Source organism: Ptychodera flava, chromosome 4, assembly GCF_041260155.1.
Source record: "Ptychodera flava strain L36383 chromosome 4, AS_Pfla_20210202, whole genome shotgun sequence".
Lineage (NCBI taxonomy): Eukaryota > Metazoa > Hemichordata > Enteropneusta > Ptychoderidae > Ptychodera > Ptychodera flava.
Genome location: NC_091931.1, coordinates 13,346,810 through 13,365,889, shown reverse-complemented (window position 1 = coordinate 13,365,889; position 19,080 = coordinate 13,346,810). Strand labels below are relative to the sequence as shown.

Below are 19,080 nucleotides of genomic sequence, written 5' to 3'. Positions count from 1 at the left end.
GCATTGTATGAATTTGGATACACTATTTCTATTGGTTGCGTCATTGTTGAGTTGGCGCTGGACAAACATTTATTTTAGAGGTATGCGGGGTTGGGTAGGGTGGTAGCGTATGCATGGTTTCATAGCGACGTAATTACCGATTGTAGGTAAGCTGACACAGAATGAGGCTTGGTTGGATTTCGCATTTCCAAATTTTCTCTTATTTGTTGCGTATACCTTGCGCATGTTTTCATTATCCACGGCCCCTTAATACATCGTAATTTAGCAGCGACAATATCAAGACACAAACGCCTTTCTTTCCCACAGACAGCCAACGATCTTTTATGGATAGGTTGTAATTGACCAAAATATTCAAAATAGCAGCTAGTTTTTTTCATGATGTGAAAATATTATATATGACTAATCGACATTCGCTTAAAACCATATGATGGCCATTTTCCCCAACGGTACGATGGAGCAAGGCGATCAGATGAAATCGACGAAGTATCGTGATTGAATGTACATTATCGTTATCGTTTTAAATGTTCTTGTGGTAGACTTTTATGATTCGAAAACGACTGGACAAGCAGGCAAGCATGTGAATTCAAGATAAAATTGTTTTGGGGTGGAGATAACATTTCTTTTACTTTCGCAGTGTTTAAGATTGCTATCAAGATCACTACAACTTGTCTATAAAAATTATATACCGACCTCATTCGGATATATAGGGTATAAAATGTTGCAAACAAAATAACCCAGCCTGACCTTTACGACTTTTGGAATTACATAGCATCTATCGCTTCCATCTTAAATCACAACAACAGTTACTGTAAGCTTACAATGCAGTCGATATGTACCCTGTCACTAACTTTTTAGCATATCATTTTTATGACGTGTTTATGATGCTTTATATTTATGAATCCATCGATAACAAAACTTCAGTACCATAACTTTCATATTATCGAGGGGCGCTTTTAAAATGGACAGGGTCATGGCAAAGCTATAGCTGTCTGACTTCATTTTCTGCTCATAAGTTACTATCATCTTAAACGCGCCACCAACGGTAACATAGAACTGTTCTGCAAGGTTGCAAGGTACTGCCAAGTTGCAGTAGGACACCCTGCGGCCAAACACGTCGCACCCTGGAAGAAATATTTCCCTTCGATAGATGATTGTAAACTGCAACCTCATAAATGTATTATAAAATGAGCATATTTTGATTGTTCAAACTTTAGACCTAAGATCCATCTTACCTTCTTTGCAAGTTTGTTGGTCTGGTCTGTGACAGTGTTTAGATTCTTTTTATCGAAAAATAAGAATAAGTTTCAGTCTACAAGTACAACAAAATCGTGGTAAGTACATTTCTGTTTATTATAACAATGGACTGTCATTTATGTTTTATGAACTAGAGCCTATGGGAAATCCATTTCATCTGGTATTGTAGGCCTTTTATCAGACCAAAGTTGAAAACGAAATAATAGTAATGCTTGGTGCCAGTTAAGGAAAGACACATGTATGGATGATTGTAAACTGCATGCAACCTTTTTATGTCTTATAGAATAAACATATTATGCTTGTTCAAACTTTGGATCTTACCCTCTTTGCAAGTTAGTTTATCAGTGACTGTTTGTTTAAATTCTTTTTATTGAAAAACAACAATAAGTTTCAGTCTACAAGTACAGCAATGTCGTGGTATAAGTACATTCTATTTATTACAAATAAGAGAATAATGCCTTCAACTTTTAATACCGATAACATACAATACTTAGAGTCATAAAAACGCCAATTTTTCATTAACCGTGTTCACCCTATTAAACAGAAGGGAGAGGTCGACTTGTTGCAACAAATATACAAAAACAAAAATAGAAATAACAATTCGAAATATACGACAGGAATTTTGACTGGCCATTCAGAATATCAAAGATCAGATCATGACCTAATCTTGAATTTTCGTTACATAAAGTATTTACAGGTTCTATAAATAATACCTCAATTGCTTATTTACATGTTATCTACAATGGACGGTTTGCCTTTTTTAGTTTTGTTTCAATTTATTTGTGTTTTTCCGGTACAATGCATTCAAGGACGGTTGGTATCAACAGCTACTTATTTCCAGTCTGTTGAGAAATGGTGAAACGGTAAGCTTTAAGTAAAAACCTACAAAGCCTTAGGAAGGCAATCAGATGTGTGAGTGGATTTGAAGATTCGCACATTTTGTCTTGTAAATTGTTTAATGTGTGCCAATGAAATACTATTTGATCAATCAGCACGCAGTGACAGAAAGGATAAATTTGACATACTTATACTTCATCGTTGGGATTTAGGATCACATTGTACCTTATGTTTTGCACATATTCCACTACATACATCTTCAAATTTAGGGCGACAACATTATCTGAGTTTTATGTGCATTTAAATTCCCGAGACTATATTGACACAGTTCAGAATTCGATGTAGACTTGCGACTGCCTGAAAAGAGCAAATAGCCGATTATGAGCTCAAAAATTCTGAGAACTGTACATTCATTCATTCGCTGAAGAAGACATCTGAAAGAATCCGGACAACCATGAGTCATTTAAATTTGACAAATCTTAAAATTGTAAAACAATAAAAGTATAGTTTTGTTTTCTCCGGGGCGGGGAGGGGGGGGGGGGCAAAAGTCGCGGTTATAGTATAATAGCGTTATCGCGTGTATGTTAAAACTGTGACTGTAAGTAAACGTGAGCAGTATCAGTTAATACAAGAACTTCGAAATTGATAAACTGCAATAAATGTGATCTCTTTGCTGTTTGTTCTGCCTTTCTTAATATGAGTAATTCAATGACTGTATTGAACAACAGCGAGCTTTGAACACGTTCGTGTATATCTGCCTATCAACTCTCGCCCAGATAATTCAAAAAAAACGAAAATTGAAGGGAAACTTTGTCGCATGTCGTGTATGTTGTTAAAAGTTATAACCCCAAACAAAGATACGATTCTGCTGTAAGTTGTTCCTTAAAAGATAACTTTTGTTCCTAGAATATGTTAACGTATCAATTTTCTACAATTGTTCGACTAAGTTTTCTCTTCAAATTTATAGAAAAAACACAATTTCTTCAATAGAAAATTCAGCCTTAAATATACACTCTGGTAATTGTGAAGTAGTTGTCACAGAACGTTCTTAATAAAGAGTCGTTGTTTATTACAAACAACGTTACCCATATTTTGAATTTATAAAATTTGTAATAATGCCAGATGAGTTGATTCTTTCGGCCCCTCGAAAAAAACAGAGTATCGCACGACTTACATCAGCGCAATGTATAGAGCGAGTTAAATTGAAATCAAAACGACAAAAGTTGAAATAGTTTTTGCGAGACGTCGGCGGCAAACAAACAGCTTGAGGTAAACTTGAGGGGCGCCCTCACTCCTAACCCTATCGACGCAGTCTATTTCTCCTTGCCGCAGATACTTGCACAGCATGCGCAGACGACGCTGAGGCAGCAACTACACCCAAGGAGTATGTATGTCGTGGTAAGCAGCCAGAACGAGAACAGGTACAGTGTCTTGTGACAGTAGTCGTCCGACGTGACGTCATCGTATGTCGGTTCATTCGTTCGGTAAATCCACACGTTGCCTGAAAAAGAGAAACCGGCACCATATAGCACTGTGTGACAACATTTGCATCAGATGTTACAAAAACGAAATGAAGTTGCAGATTCCAGACTAGGATTACGCTGACGATGTTCACAATGTAAACAGTTAGTTACAGCTGAATTGCTTAGTTTGTTACTTTTCGATGTAGTCGAATTCTATTTTTTTTCTTTTTGTGAAAAACAGCTTCGAGTTCAATTTTCAAAATAATCGATCCGTTGATGCCTGCTGTTCAACTTGTCAAGAACATCTCTGTGTTTCCTATGCTATGCTTATAGATGACAACTGAATCTTAGTCCGGACTAGAATTCATTTGTCAACAATAACATTGCATACTGTACACAAAGAGTATATATTTTAGAGAGTGGCAGCAGTAAATGTATGACTGAAATAAAAACATGTTGGAAATACCATAATAAATCGAACCTTGAAATGTGTAAAAGAGACTCCATCATCGATCGGAGAACTGTACCATTATACCGAGATAAACTACGTGCATTTAGGTCATATTCCTTCGAATTAACACGTTCGATGTAGAAAACTTCTGCCCATTTATAGAAATCACGCCTACACAGTATGTAACACCTGACAATATTTACCTGCTATGAACCAGGCAAAGAGGAAAATGCCGATTAATCCGGACAAACAGCTGATGCAACAGGAAAAGAGACCGCAACTGCCCCCGTCTTCGTCGTCGTCGCCATCCTGCTGCGATGATCTCCGCCGCACACACATGCACATCGACATCAAGCAAGATACTATTGAAAAGGCGCCGCACACTATAAGGTACACCGGAATGTAAGGCTCGGCCGGGCACTCGTCTTTGTGCATGGCACCTATACAATGGTGCAGAGAGATGTGGAAGAAAAGCGTCATTTGGTTGATTACAAGCAAATGCATTCACAACTGACACCAGGAACTTACGGAACACGCATGAAACGATTCCCACAGGATAGACTCAAATTCGATGCTGCGACATAGCACAGATCACAAGGAAACGCAAAGGTTTTAAACTTAACTTCGCTCAAATTTGCCACATGAATAAAATGAACCTTTCTCTATAATAATGAAGAATAAGAATTGGGAATCACCGTGCAAAGTTTGGGGCATGGGAAACAAATTACCAACAATTTACCAGTAGTCGTATCTTAAAAAGCCCAATACAAAGTGTTAACTCTGTGCACGTGAAGAATTTTTTATCACAAAAACAAGAGGATGATAACCCCAAGCTCCATTTTCCTTAAGTTTCATTGCATTTCTTTCAATTCTTTGATTTCATTCAACTTGTAGACAGCTGCTTGTTCGATTCCGAAAAACCGTATCGAAATACTAAGTGTTGATCCTGTCACGACGTACGTGTGTACAATGCTCAATTTTGATGACTGAATTCCCTTTCGCATGAGAAAGCATTTTTCAACAATAATATCCGAATATACAGAACCCGAAGTGGTGGCAAGGCCAATTAGAGCTGCGACGATCCAGGATACTCCATTTCAGTGCAGTAGTATATCCACAATATTTAAGAGGCAAATAAATACACAAAAATGTCCAATCAACTTTTAAAACAAAACTTTTGAAAAATATCCTCATAAGTTAAAGCTCATGTCCCTTTCACTTACTCCATTGGCTTAAATGAAGTTCACAGGCAGCAGACCAGCGATGTATAATTACCATATGAGAGTCCGAATTTGGGCATTCTGTGCGCAAAATTTATTTTAAGATTGTGTAATAAACAGGAGAGTTAACCACCATCTTTTATTCTAAAGAAGGGGGGAGGTAAGGCTTCGTCTTTGCAGAATAATTTCCATTTGATCACAGTCCCTCCACACTCTTCGAATGCTTTGTTACCAAGGGCGTCCAGGCACATCATTGGAGGGACAGACACTGTGATACCTGTGGTACGCAACTAGCACGTAAATGTTTTGTCTGGATTTCAACGCAGAGCGATAGGTTCGTCAAATTGAATGATAACGTGAAACGGTTCAATTCCATCTGTAGTGCACGTGACGTACGTGCAGCTGACTAAACTCAATGGGGTCGGGTTGGTAAAACGTGCATCGTATTCCTGCATGTTTTGAAATCTGCAAAGATACCTACTTACCCATGACAATCATGGCGATTGGGATGGACATCGTTATGGCTGCGAAAATTACACATCCAAGTAGTAGCGCCGCTAGAAAGTGAATTTGAGAAGCACACTTTTAAAAAAAGATTGGCAATGGTGACTTGAAATTAACAGTCTTAAGGTTTCCTTCCAACACACTCGGTCACTCTTCTTTGAGTCTATCAGTCTATCAAATTCGGTGCGGATTTATGTTATGTATTTTGGATTGCATAACCATTTTACATTCCCCTAGAGTTTGTAACTGCAGCACGACTTCGACGAGACTGGAGACATCACCGACTCTTGCACATTTCGACACGTCGACAGGGTTAAATTTCATGTTACTTCGTTTCTTTCACTTATTTATTTATCACACTTTGAGTGCCCCGCCTTGTTACTCGTCGAATAATTTCATCAACTTGAAAGCTCAATACTTGTGCGTGTACAGAAAGTGTAAAGAAATTTTTAAAAAATATTGAAATGATTAAACAAAAGGACAAAATGAAATATTTTTCGGAATAAATTATTTTCAACGGAAATGTACAGGTCTCTTACAAATCGATTAGTTAGTTTGTTAGTGACTTTATTTATTTATTTATTTATTTATTTATTTATTTATTTATTTATTTATTTTGAGTAACTTGTTAATTACACAGGGCGCAAGTTACTCTGTCACAATCGACAACTAAAACATAGCGACCTCAAACTCGTAATTTCGGAATTAAAGCCAAGCCGCACTCAACAGCCACATAGCATTGCACCTTACGCCGAATCGCCAAACAACATGAACAAACTAGTGATCAAAATGCCCCTTACCTGAGCCGAAAATGATCCTACATACTGAAAGGGCGAAGTCTTTCGTCCCGGCTGATTCAGCCTTAGCTTTCTGAAGACGACCGGCGATGGTTTCCTCGTAAGTAGGGGGCGCTCCTGCAATATAAAGATTTCAAGTGTTTACAACAAATCATGATTGAATGCGACGGGGAAAGGTAAACGAAATACTGACAGCTTTCGTTAGAACCCACAATCACTGTTACTGCAAATGCGAAAGGCAAGATCTACCCTGGGGTCAATGACCCCACATGACCTTCAAAGGTCATACTCTGACAGTTCTATTCAGTACATGAAAGTTGTCATGGCCAAGTACAAACAAAGAACAAACAAGCTATACCGACTTTGATAAAAGCTTCAACGTTACCTTTCTGTGCATCTTCGTACGATGGCGGGCTATCTCCGTGCTCCGCGTCTCTCTGGTCACCGTGACGTTGTATATAAAAGAGACACACGATAAGAATATCATAATAGCCATTATGAGCGATTGCTATGATTTGACGCTTTTGCTGATTTCAGGATTCAGGCTGTTCAAGAGAGACGCTTGGATGTAAATTTCTTACCCCCAAAAAACAAGTGTTGCAATTTCAAGTTTAAACTATGAATTTGATTGCTATGCAATATGAACCATGCGTTATATTACCCATAATTTGCTCTTTCTGTTGTCAATTATCAAGAATGGGGTGTTCCGCACAAGCCCTAAATGTGGTTAATATCTCAGTTGAGAGTAGTTGGTGACAGGTAAAACCTTATTGACAAACCTCGGTATTGTGTCATTGTCAGGATTGGCCATTTCTACCACCTCTGTCTCGGAGCTATTACAGCCCCCTACTTGACTTTCATTTCGGCACTACCTGCTTGACGACCCTACACGCTGAAGTCTTTATACCGCCAACCACGAATGGAGTTCTGTACTGAATAAATGGCCGAAGCGACTTGCTCACAAGAAAGCATGGCATCTTTCTCGTAACACAACCGTCAAATTTTTGAATGCCGGGATTCCACAAAATGTTCAAAGATGCAATGCCTTGAGGGGTTAGTGGAGGCAATAGCAGGTCGGGGCATCTTTCTGACGACTTCAATTTCGGAATACTTGTTCTTTTAACTGTCCCCCCCGAAGACCTAATGATGTCTTCCTTCCACAGTGCACATTGACACACACCATATAGCTTGCTTCTTCTTCTCTTGCTAGCTGGCGTTTCACGGCAAGTCACGCGGCACCATTGATATCGCTTGGTCTCTTACCCAAAATGCCAACGACATGCCAAGAATTAAAAGTCTGAGCGTGGTGCCTTTTCTGAAGTTAGTCTTTATTATTTGACACCCTTTAAACGCAAATATGTGCTGTCTCCGGTGGTGGGGGTGGGATGGAGGGGGGCGCTATGTTAACGTAGTTCAATCATTGAATCAACCCGGTTTTATACGCGGTAAGAATTGTGAAAGTTTAAACTTTCGTAAACGACAAACTTTACTCGTTACCCTTCCAGTAAACGTTAGGCTATTGTTTTCTTAACGCTCTATGAAGAGACATATCCGATTCTCTCTAAACTTTATTCGATTTGACATGTGTTAGCAAAAAGAGCTCACACTTGCAGTGTACAAACTTGTGAAAGGATGTTAATTTAATTTCGAATCGCATTCAAGGAACAAGAAGATGGTGAGGATCGAGACACGAACCCATCCTCGGAAAACACTTATATTGGCCAAGATAGATTCACCGTTTAGAACCTAATTCCCTGACTGTCGACTAATGGCGATGAAAGGCCGTCAAGTTCATAAGAAAGTCGTTTAATCATAATGTTGCCTTCGGGATATCTGCGAACTTTTTATAGAAACCCGTGCAATTCGTCGGTGGAGGGATTCTCGTCAGAGTAAAATACATACACTTTGGTCTTTACAGTTCTTCCTGACATGAACTGAGCTGACATCTACGCTGCTTTTTAAGGCGTCTTTAAAACGACGCGTAATGAATTTTGTCAATACGTGCCACTTGTTGTTCGGTTTTGAAGTCCACTGCAAGCACCGAGTCACCACGTCCACCATTAGCCAGCGTTTGTAACTGCAATATCACGTGTGGATACGACGGGCCGTCGCAGATCACTGATCCGAAAATGCTTTTTATGTACGGCAATGCGGGATGACTTAGCTAATCGATATTTACTATTGATCTTGAAACCCAAATTTGTAGGTAAACCTGTTCTGCTCGTTCGAGACGCCGCGGTTTGCTTTCTAAGGTCAACTGCTCGCGATAGGGCTGCACCATATAGCAAGATCACAGTCTACTCTGCGCTGCACCTTTATAGTGCCACGAATAGCCGAGCTGTTGACTTGTTCGATAAACTGATGTGTCATGACTTTTAGGTAAGTTGTATCCCAGACCTGTGTATGGTCACGGTTAACTTTTGAACTTACCTCCACGTGTTACAAAAACTTTCTAAGAAATATCTATGGACAGAAAAGCTGCTGGTCGTACGCAAAACGGTTTGATTCTCCGAGGGCGGTCATGATTACTGATAAGGGACTGGTCAGTTTCTTCGGCCGGGGGGGGGGGGACGGTGGATTATTTTGTCGACGTCAAAAAGTTGCTGACCCCCTATTCCAACTTTCGAAAAGAGACGAAAACAGGGTGACCCCCCCTGCGCGCGACAAAGGTAAAACAAAAGATATATATATTTATTACATGCCTCGATGTGAGTGCAAATCAGTGCATTGATTTGAATAGGAACATCCGGGATGTTAGCGGGCCGGTGAACGATGTACTGACCGGTTTCCATGGTTACCCGGTCCGGTGAAGCGTTTTGACGTTTTCGACGTCAAAGTAGACGCTTAACGCTAGATGTAAAATATCCATGCGCGCACTGCTATTTTAACTTTCGTTAAAATTTGTTTGATGCTTGTCGACAATGATAAAATTGTTTGAAAATCCCCTGCATGTAACTAAATGTCTTATAACATTAACTGTGAAGAGGCATGTAATAAAAATGTTATTGCCTGAATACAAGAGTTTATATGCCCTCGCAGCAGGAGACAATTTGCCCTCCTGACGTCGGGCAAATCGTCACCTGCTCTCGGGCACGTAACCCCATATATATATATATATATATATATATATATATAATTTTGGGGGGTATAATTTAAACATTCAGTGATTCTGTGTTTTAATGAAATTGTTGTCATGTCAGTTGTAAGATAGGAACTTAAAAGTGTCAATTCTAAAGTTTGAATACAGTATTTTGAATGAACTGTGAATGTATTCCACTCTTTTTATGCATAACCAGATGTCCAGAACTGTAAGAGAAATGTGATCGCAAAATATTAGTGCATGTTGCTTTCTAATACTGAATTCTCATAGAGAAAACAGAAAAGTTTCAGCAACTTGTCAAGATTTTCATATGAACTGCGGATTTCATAATGATTAGTACACTTTGCAAAGCAGACTTTCAATTTACAGATATCAAGATATCTGACATATATATCTGATATATGAATGTCATACAGCTGAAAGGCATGCTGAAAAATATTTTTGAAGGGCGCACCGAAAAATTGTAAACATACTAGGATAGCACTAGGATAGGGCTCTGACAAGTATGTCTTATTGTTAAAGTTACGCTCCCAAAGGGCTCGCCGAGAAATGCAACTGAATGATGAAATTTGTGGCTGGCACAGTGCATTTTACGCAAGTATGAACCCTTGGAGAAATTCAAAAACTCACTGACTGACCTCCCCCCATTGGGCATTTCAAAAAACATGGTGACCCCTATCACCAAAGTGAAAAAGCAGGGTGACACCCTCATGAATCCACAGGCCCCCAGGCCGAAGAAACTGACCAGTCCCTAACAGGCCAAATATGAAATTATGTGTCCGTGAGGATTATTTTTTTGAAAGAATCACAACATCTTATTGGAGGTAGTGGCGAGGATGAAAATCTCACGAGTACAAAATTAAGCACAAGCAAAACATGATGATGTTGGTGCCCGAGAAATGCCAGTGTTACTATGACAATAATCGTTATGTGTATGTCTGTGCTGTGCGGTCATGGCTTCTTCGGTTGTGTGTGACCGACTATGGAGAAGGGAGAGAGTTACCTTTCAATGTATACGTCAATGCCTTTTGTGTACATGGGGTCCCGCACTCAAACAATGCCACATGCAGATTAAGACAACAAAAGATGACCATCAGGGCAATAGAAGTATGACGTCGTTTGGCATACCTTGCGTCCTGAGTGTGTATGTACACTCAAATTGAAACGGACAGGTTCAGAAATGCCGCCGCTGTGACTCAAATAGGGCCAAGGTTTTAGTTGGTACACCGATGGATCGAATAGACCTTCAGCCACCAAACAGATTAGGGTTGTTCAAGCAATGTTTCCAGTTGACAGGTGTTTTCTGTTGGTGTAATGCTTGCAATTCCAACTGACTTCAATGTCTACCGCTGTGCGTACAATATCGACAGTTATACGCACGTCGGTTTGCCGAGCATACGAACACCTGTCACAAATTGCAACTAATATCACTGGTCGCACTTCACTACACAATAATATGGAGACCCAAGTGTTAAAGCCATTCGTACCAACCTTTCCGTTGTCCGCGGCCGCCATAGTACTCGCTGGGGCCTAGATTTCCAAAGAGCTTGGAGTTTCGGTAGCCACCCTGTTCCGAATCACGGGGAGACCGTGTCTGAATGTACTGACAGACTTTGAATAGTTCGATTGTAAGGACTTATTCAAATAGCACCTTTTCAGACCTCTGATGGCGCGGTTCCATTGCGCCAGAAGGCCTCGAACTGAACCAACACAAATGGCGATTCCATACACAAAAACGCTCTGTGTATTCACTGTACCGAAACGCTTCTATGGATCTTTAAAATGAAATCAATGTAGCTTCAAATCTATGATCGAATTTTCCGTCATTTTAGTCCTGATGGCGCATGAACTATTTACACCTTTGCGCTGACCCCTGGTACCAGTAACAATACTTGACACGAGTTACACAGTGTCAGCCACAGTTCATTTTAACTTGCATACAGATATTCAAGCTAGGAAGGGTCTTTGTAGTATTGTCATCTTTCTGAAGAAAGCCACTGAAAGAAATAATATCAAATAATATCAAAATAAACCAAACGAGTTTCGCTGTGGTAGATTTCAAAACGAAATTTAGTGATTTCAGTGTTCGTATTTAAAAGCATACTCGTTCAACAGATTTTCAGATAATTTTTCGATAAAATATCGTGTGCGTCATACACATTTGTGACTTGAGAAAAAACATGTCAACACACACCATAATGTTTCTCCTCAAGTTTCACAATGAGTTCACAAACTTTGAAAGCTATTTTGAGAGTCCTAAATTTGATCACAGGTACATGTTTCGTCCATTTTTGGAATCTTACATTTCCTGGTCTGGGGCATGCGTGGTACACTTTAAAATTTTAAGAGAAATGTAAGTATCCTCTGTCACGGTCTAAAATGGAAAGGTTTATTTCAATACCAAAACTATCAGCGAATTTCAAGTTGTTTAAATGCGATTTCTACGGTGAATCCTGGTTGCAATTTCTTACTTTTACGAAAGAGAATATTTTTCAAGATTTATAGTGAATACGACCAACAATTTTAAAAAGTTCAGGTTTTTGATATGATTTATTTTAGATCCACGGCGCCTCCCAGGGGTTTCCTTTCCTATGCTCAATGCATCTCTTGGTGGGTTCTTTTTTATAATCTGTCAAGTATACGATTTCGTCATGCAACACATTCGATACTGTATGAAACCTCATAATTCAATCATGACAACATACCAAAGAAGTTCATGGGAGCAGGCCAAAAAGCGTCACCAATACAGATGAACTGAAGCAACTAACCCTTTTATCACATTCAGAAACAATTTTCTCATCACGAGCATACTCGTTCCACCGTGGCTTTCCGACGCACACAAAGCGCCCTAGGATTATTTTGCAGCGCAGAGACCCACAGAAAATCTCTCCGCTCTTTAATTTTCCTAGCCACGGTGTTCCCTATAAACCTTAAGCGATATATTGTTCATGAAAACTTACAGAAATCAACTTTATTGAAATCCCGCTCTGCTCTGTCATTTTGGTAAATCATAAATGGATATCATTTTTGGAATCAAGGATCGTGCATTTTCAAAAATTTCATTATGTGAATGGTAATTTCATCATCGTGTTTGTATGTATTTTACAGATAGAGAAACAGCCATTGCTGTGATAAAACTAAAGTATCCCCATGTTGCCAGCAGTAAAGTTGTGAAAATAATGCCGGAGGGTGATTCAACCAGTCATCACTCTGACTCAGTTCTGCATGCCAACAGCCAGACCCACTGCCAACGAAATCTACAGTCGGACCAACCAAATCATGCATCTAATACACCATCGACGAGCTTGGTTGATCACGAACCTGAGTCCGCGGCTGCAGGTTTATCGCCACGAACCGTGTGGACCCGCGAAGCTGTGTTGCTTCTGCTCGACTTATATGAAGATAAGGTACCAAAAATGAAAGATCCTCGCATCAAAAATAAGGCTGTATGGAAAGAGATATCGGACAAACTTATCGAACGGAATCACAATTATTCGGTCGACTCCTGTGAACGCAAATTTCTGAACCTCAAGGCGGCTTTTACAGCTACGACAGATCACAAAAACACTACCGGCAACAACAGAAAAAGCTGCCCATTTTACGAGGAGTTTGCTCGAATTTATGGTATGAGTCATTCTGTCCGTCCTCCGACTGTATATTCGAATATCAAAGGATTCGAACGTAGGGAGGAAGGGCAGGGTGACTTGCCTCAGGCAGAATCAGTGGATGGCACTGCAGATGGAGCTGGAGGTGATCAACGCGAACCAAGGATGAGGAAGAAAAAACGACGAACATCCGCGTCGGACTCATTTCTTGCCGCATTTGAAGATTACAGAAAAGAGAAACAAGAGAGAGAGAGGGACAGAAAAGAAAGAGATGATGGAAAGGTGGCACAGAGACAATACTAGCTCAATGAATCGATTCCTTGATATATTCGCGAAGATGGCAGAGAAGAATTGAACTGATTTGAACAGTTTGAACACATTTTCAAAGTTAAAGATATATCAATTCTTCGTACGCGTTTTCTTATTGTTAACTTTTGTTTGATTTTAAATTAATACATTAGTAGGCGAGAGGCCTACGTGATTTCCATGAAACATAATTCCGACTATGTCAGAGAAACGAATCACTAAGAAAAAGAAGTTTCATATTTTAATCCTGGAATTGTTTTTATCGTTGGAATTTTAATATTCGAGGCAACGGAGTTCATGTGACTCAATGTTAATTAAAATATTCCATACTGTGTTTGAATGTACTCAGGAGACAAGTCAGTACTGCGTATCTGCTTGTCATTGATGATCTTTTGTTATACGTAAAATTTCAAATTGTTGTAAACGTTAAATTTTCAATGAAAATCAATATACTTAGTTCTATATGGTGCATTAAATTGTTTTGTTATTGTACATTATTACTCGACTGGTGTAGTGGTCTTATTTATGAGGTAGCGTTTAAAACGGAACAGTGTGATTGCTAAACTCTGATACATGTAACTGGTGCGATTAACTTAATTGTTAGCCAATTGATAGCATTTTTGCTTGACACTTATGCAAATTCTCAATAAGCTTATAACTGACGGACAACAGAGTACAATCAATTACCCGGATCGGAGATGTATAAATAGAAGGGGAAAAAAGAATACCATCTACCTGGTATTGATTAAGGCCGTTCATTAAAGCCAAACATTGGGTTACATGTAACATGTCGCCGAGAAGGGTATGTATAGGGTGCGACCCAAAATATATCGTAAAATCACGCGTAATTTGAATGATTAAAAGGAAAAAGCTAGTTTCAGCGAGTTGTTTAAGTCTAAAAAGTTGCGTGTTTCATGAAACGTACTTTCGAAAATTTGGGTTGTAGGTCGGTCAATTTATTTTCCCCATTTTTATCAGGACCCCCCAAAAAACCACTACAATTTAGTAAACGGACTACCGGGAATACATTTTCTTTCTCTCTTTTCTGTCGTAGGATCGGCTGGATTACTGGATCATCTTTAGGGCCTATATGAATTTCAAATATGGCGGGTCTGTTAATAAATTTGTTGTTGTTTGTTTTTTTTTGGTTCGGGGTGGGGGAATAAGAAGCGCATCACATTAAAATTAATTTCGATAACTTTATTTCTACAAGAAAATTGTCAGCTAATTTACTCATTTACAGATTCCTTATACATTTAATATAAATTAGTTAAAAATGTTAGCGCTATTCTATAAGCAAAATAAATTCTTTTGATTTAAAATCAGTATAGAAAGCTGTCAGCCAATTTATTTACAGATTCTTTATACTAAAATAACCAATAAGCCTTAATGTTTGCATTGTTTTATAACATTATATTCAAAACCAAAGTTATAGCAAAGTTATTTAAACAGTTTACCGAGGGGCGCCATATTGATTTGTACCGAGTAACACGTTAATTTCAACGCTCGTGAATTGCAATCGAGTTATTAAGCCAGAAGCGGCTTATCACACCTACAGAAGTCTAAGACTGTCTTCATAAACAAGGTGAAGTCATGGGTATCAGTATCCAACTTTGGCGAGGGCGTATTGGCGGGTTTTTTCAACCAAAATCCTGGAGGTGTGTCGTCGTCCACGACAATACTGAGACAAAGCATGTTGTATGGCCACCTGCACTGGACATTCTATCCAGAGCTACTGCGACCATCTTTGTGATTGAACTTACATTTCTACTGGGTCATCTACTCTCACAGCAAAACATCTCCAAGATATTTAACCTATCAGTCTATGAAGGAACAACCGAAGTGTTAGAAAACGTAAGTTTTGTTTCGTTCGACTTTCGTTCCGTTACCAGTTCAACGAGCTTTACAAAGTATGTTGGTCTACAAAGCAATGTCCACGTATGCATTCCGTTACTGCTAGCCATGTGCGGAGACATCGAACTGAACCCCGGCCCTAGGTCATTACGACATACGAAAATTACTGAGTGGACAAATCAAGGTGACGATAAAGCTACTGATACTGGTTCTGATGCTGCAAGTGACTCAGGAGCGACAAGTGAAGTTGGTCTAAATGACATTATGCGTGAAATAAGAGATTTGAAAACTGATCTAAAACAGCAGTTCGACAAGTCTGTAAATGAAATGTATGGTAGAGTAGAAGAGTTGAAAGAAGAAGTTACCACGTTAAGAAATGAACTGAAACAAAGTCATCGAGATTTTGCGGGACTGGCCGAACAAAACAAAATTCTGAGAGATAGTGTAAATGGTTTATCTCGCGAACTTGATGACATGAAAGGCCGAATGAAGCGAGACAATTTGATATTTTTCAACGTCGACCAGGCAAGTAATGAAACGTGGGAAGAATCAGAAAATAAAGTCAAGGCAGTAATATCAGAGCAACTTGGGCTTAATGGTGAACACTTCGAATTTGACAGAGTCCATCGACTGACTAATGCAAAATCACACCCTCAACCAATAATCGCTAAGTTTGCACGCTACAAGCAGAGGGACCTGGTTCTGCAACGAGCAAGATCCGCATTGAAGAATTCAACACTTAGAATTTCGGAAGATTTTTCACCAAAGACACGGGAAACGAGGAAAAAGCTTGGTCCATTTCTGAAAAAGGCGAGAGAAGAAGGAAAGCGGGCTTTTTTGAACTACGACAAGCTCAAGATTGAAGGAACATTGTACATATTTGATGACTTGCTCAATGATATCCGTGCTATAGGTAGCAGTCGACGCTAGGGGTCAGGCCAAGGCCAACGTATAACACCTGAACATGACACAGTCACTATACAGCAAAATGTAAACGATCATTCGAGTAACGATGACATTGCATTTCTTTGTTGGAACATTAATGGTTTGAGTACCAAGTTTATAGATAGAGATTTTTTGTCTTATATAACTAATTTTGACATTATTTGTTTAACAGAGACATGGGCACGTAATTCTTTTCAATTTGAGATTTCGAACTATTATGCAGTCAATTTATTTAGAAAGAAACTTGCACAGTTTGGAAGATATTCAGGTGGAATTTCTCTTTTTGTAAGGAATTCAATCTGTTCTAGTGTTCAACAGTTGATTGCATCAACGGAAGATCTCCTTTGGGCTAAGGTGTGTTTTAAAAATAGCTGTGCAATCGATTCATTGCTAATTTGCATTGTATACTTATCACCAGAGGGCTCATCTCAGTATGCTAATGATGTATTGTTTCAAATTTTAGAAGATGAACTTGCCAAGTTTACGTCCATGTACAATGACTGTCCAGTAATTGTCTGTGGCGACTTCAATGCCCGTACGGGTTGTCTCTCGGATGATCTAGAAAGTTCCAATGATTTTCTACCTGTTGATGACTATGATTTAGACCCTATTTTGCCATTACGTGAGTCGTGTGACTCTTTTATAAATGACTATGGTAGACGTTTACTCAATCTCTGTAAAAGTACGGGTCTGAGAATTGTAAATGGCAGCTTTTTTAAAGAGCATGATAGCGGCGGTTATACTTACATTACTGAAAATGGCGGAAGTGTGATAGATTATGTTTTGCTGCCATATAGAGATTTGTAGTAGTATTTTATTGCATTATAAGGCCTCCGGCCCATATGCAAAGGAGTTACAAGTCAAAATTTACATATCAAACAGAAGTTAATAATTTAAAGTGAATTAATTAGATACAATTTGAAATTTCTCACACAGGATTGTTGACATTTAAATTACAAAGAAAATCTTTTCGAATTTGGCAAGCCTTTAAAAGAAAGATGCCCAATTTACGTATAGTTCTCTCATCACGAGAGCGTAATAACTGCTGAAACTTACAAAGGTTTGGATGAATGAAAATATCTTCAGGTATATAAATTGACCTAAACTCATGATACGCAGGGCATTCCAGCAGAAAATGAAATTCGTCTTCAACTTTACCAGAATTGCACACTTCGCAAAACCTTTCAGTTGAGATAATCCCATCATGTCTGCCCTTTTCTATATTTAAAGGAAGGCAAGAACATCGGAAACAAGCGATTGTTTGGCGAATTTTAAAATTCAAATTTAAAATTAAATATTTTTCTGGTTCAATAGCACTTTTAAACCCTATATACGTACGCATTTTCGGTCTTTTGATAATATTTCCACTCCATTGTTGTTTACAAACGTCTTTTACTCTGAGTTCGAATTCGCTCAAAAATCTTTCCTTGTTTCCAACTTCCTGCGCCAACCAAACAAAACCAAAACCATACGAGTACAAAATATGTTTTAAAGAAGAAACCCAGTTATGTCTACCTAATAAATCAAGTCGATAAAGCATTACATACGCTTGATGTGGTAATCTTGAACGTGGTAACTCAATTAATCTTAACCAAAATTTTACACATCTTTTCAAAGAAGACACAAAAATTGGTAATCTACCACATTCACCAACTATTGCTTCGCTCGTTGTATTAGGTGGTAAACCCAAAAATAACCTGCACCATTTCCTTTGTATTTGTTCGAGCTTATCAAATTTCTGAAACCCCCAAATTTCTGAAGCGTATAACATGACTGGCAGGATCGTTGAATCAAATAACATAAAATGTGTATGAAAAGAAAACCCCCCAACTTTTTTACTGGCGGCAGATAAAACAGACAATGCTTTGTTAGCTTGCTCTGCAAGCGTGCAGACCGCTTTGCCCCATCTATTTCTTGATGACAATATAAGCCCTAAATATTTATAATAAGTTACAACTTCTAAATATCGACCATTTAAAACTAGAGATTTGTATCTTTTATCAGATGTTTATATTGACACTAGAACTGAATCTGACCACCAACCTGTAGTATTTAAACTTAAGTTATTACCATTGACCAAAGTAAAAGTTATTTTGCCAGGCACTGCTGCGAATCTTTTAAGCAGTGATATATTTAGTTGTAAATGGGATATGTGTGCTCTCGAAAAAGTGAATAGATTTTGGGCAGTTGCTTCAGAGGGTCCCGATATTAGTGAAATTAACCAGCTTATTGCAGAAGGAGACATCGAAACCGCCATTTCCTCACTGAATGTTTTAGTTTACAATTCGCTTTCTTCTATGAAAATGTGTTCAACAAAAAATCCAAAGAGTACTAGAAATGCTTGGTGGGATAGAGATTGTGAATCTCTCAAATTGAAGGTGAAGCGCGCGTTAAAAACACACAAATTTATGCGTACATCATCGTCATTTCATGAATTTAAAATACTGCAGCGCACTTATCGCAACCTTTTGAAACTTAAAAAGAAACAGTATGACTTGCAGAAGCAGAAGAGTTTACTTGATGCCGCTATGGATTCAAACTCAGGGCGCTTTTGGTCTATGTTGAGACAGTTCACCCCAGGTCCACCTGATTCAATTTCCCCGAAGGAATGGTTTGATTATTTTGCTGATTTATTCAACACTCCTGGGAATATTGATGATGCTAATAATGATTTCTATGTAGAGATTGAAGATTTTGTAAATGAATATTTTACAGGATCCCGGGTAAATGATGATATGCAAGAT

At 38.7% G+C, this 19,080-nt stretch overlaps 1 protein-coding gene across 1 annotated transcript; it reads right to left on the bottom strand.

The window, feature by feature from the left end:
- Positions 1 to 1,666: 1,666 nt before the first annotated feature.
- Positions 1,667 to 11,256, bottom strand: LOC139130933 (transmembrane protein 272-like). The gene is made up of 6 exons (XM_070696786.1): positions 11,118 to 11,256; positions 6,912 to 6,963; positions 6,530 to 6,643; positions 5,711 to 5,782; positions 4,209 to 4,445; positions 1,667 to 3,592 (listed from the first exon to the last, which is right to left on the bottom strand). Exons 1-6 carry the CDS (start codon positions 11,139 to 11,141, stop codon positions 3,405 to 3,407), a joined length of 687 nt encoding a protein of 228 aa, XP_070552887.1. The 5' UTR covers positions 11,142 to 11,256; the 3' UTR covers positions 1,667 to 3,404.
- Between the last annotated feature and the right edge of the window lie 7,824 nt (positions 11,257 to 19,080).

Bases quoted from the DNA above. Each gene is read 5' to 3' on its own strand.
- LOC139130933 (XM_070696786.1), bottom strand. From the start codon at position 11,141: ATGGCGGCCGCGGACAACGGAAAG. The intron at 6,644-6,911 runs GTAACGTTGAAG...TTTATATTGCAG, and splicing joins GTACGAAGATGCACAGAAAG to GAGCGCCCCCTACTTACGAG. The intron at 5,783-6,529 runs GTAAGGGGCATT...TTCACTTTCTAG, and splicing joins TAGGATCATTTTCGGCTCAG to CGGCGCTACTACTTGGATGT.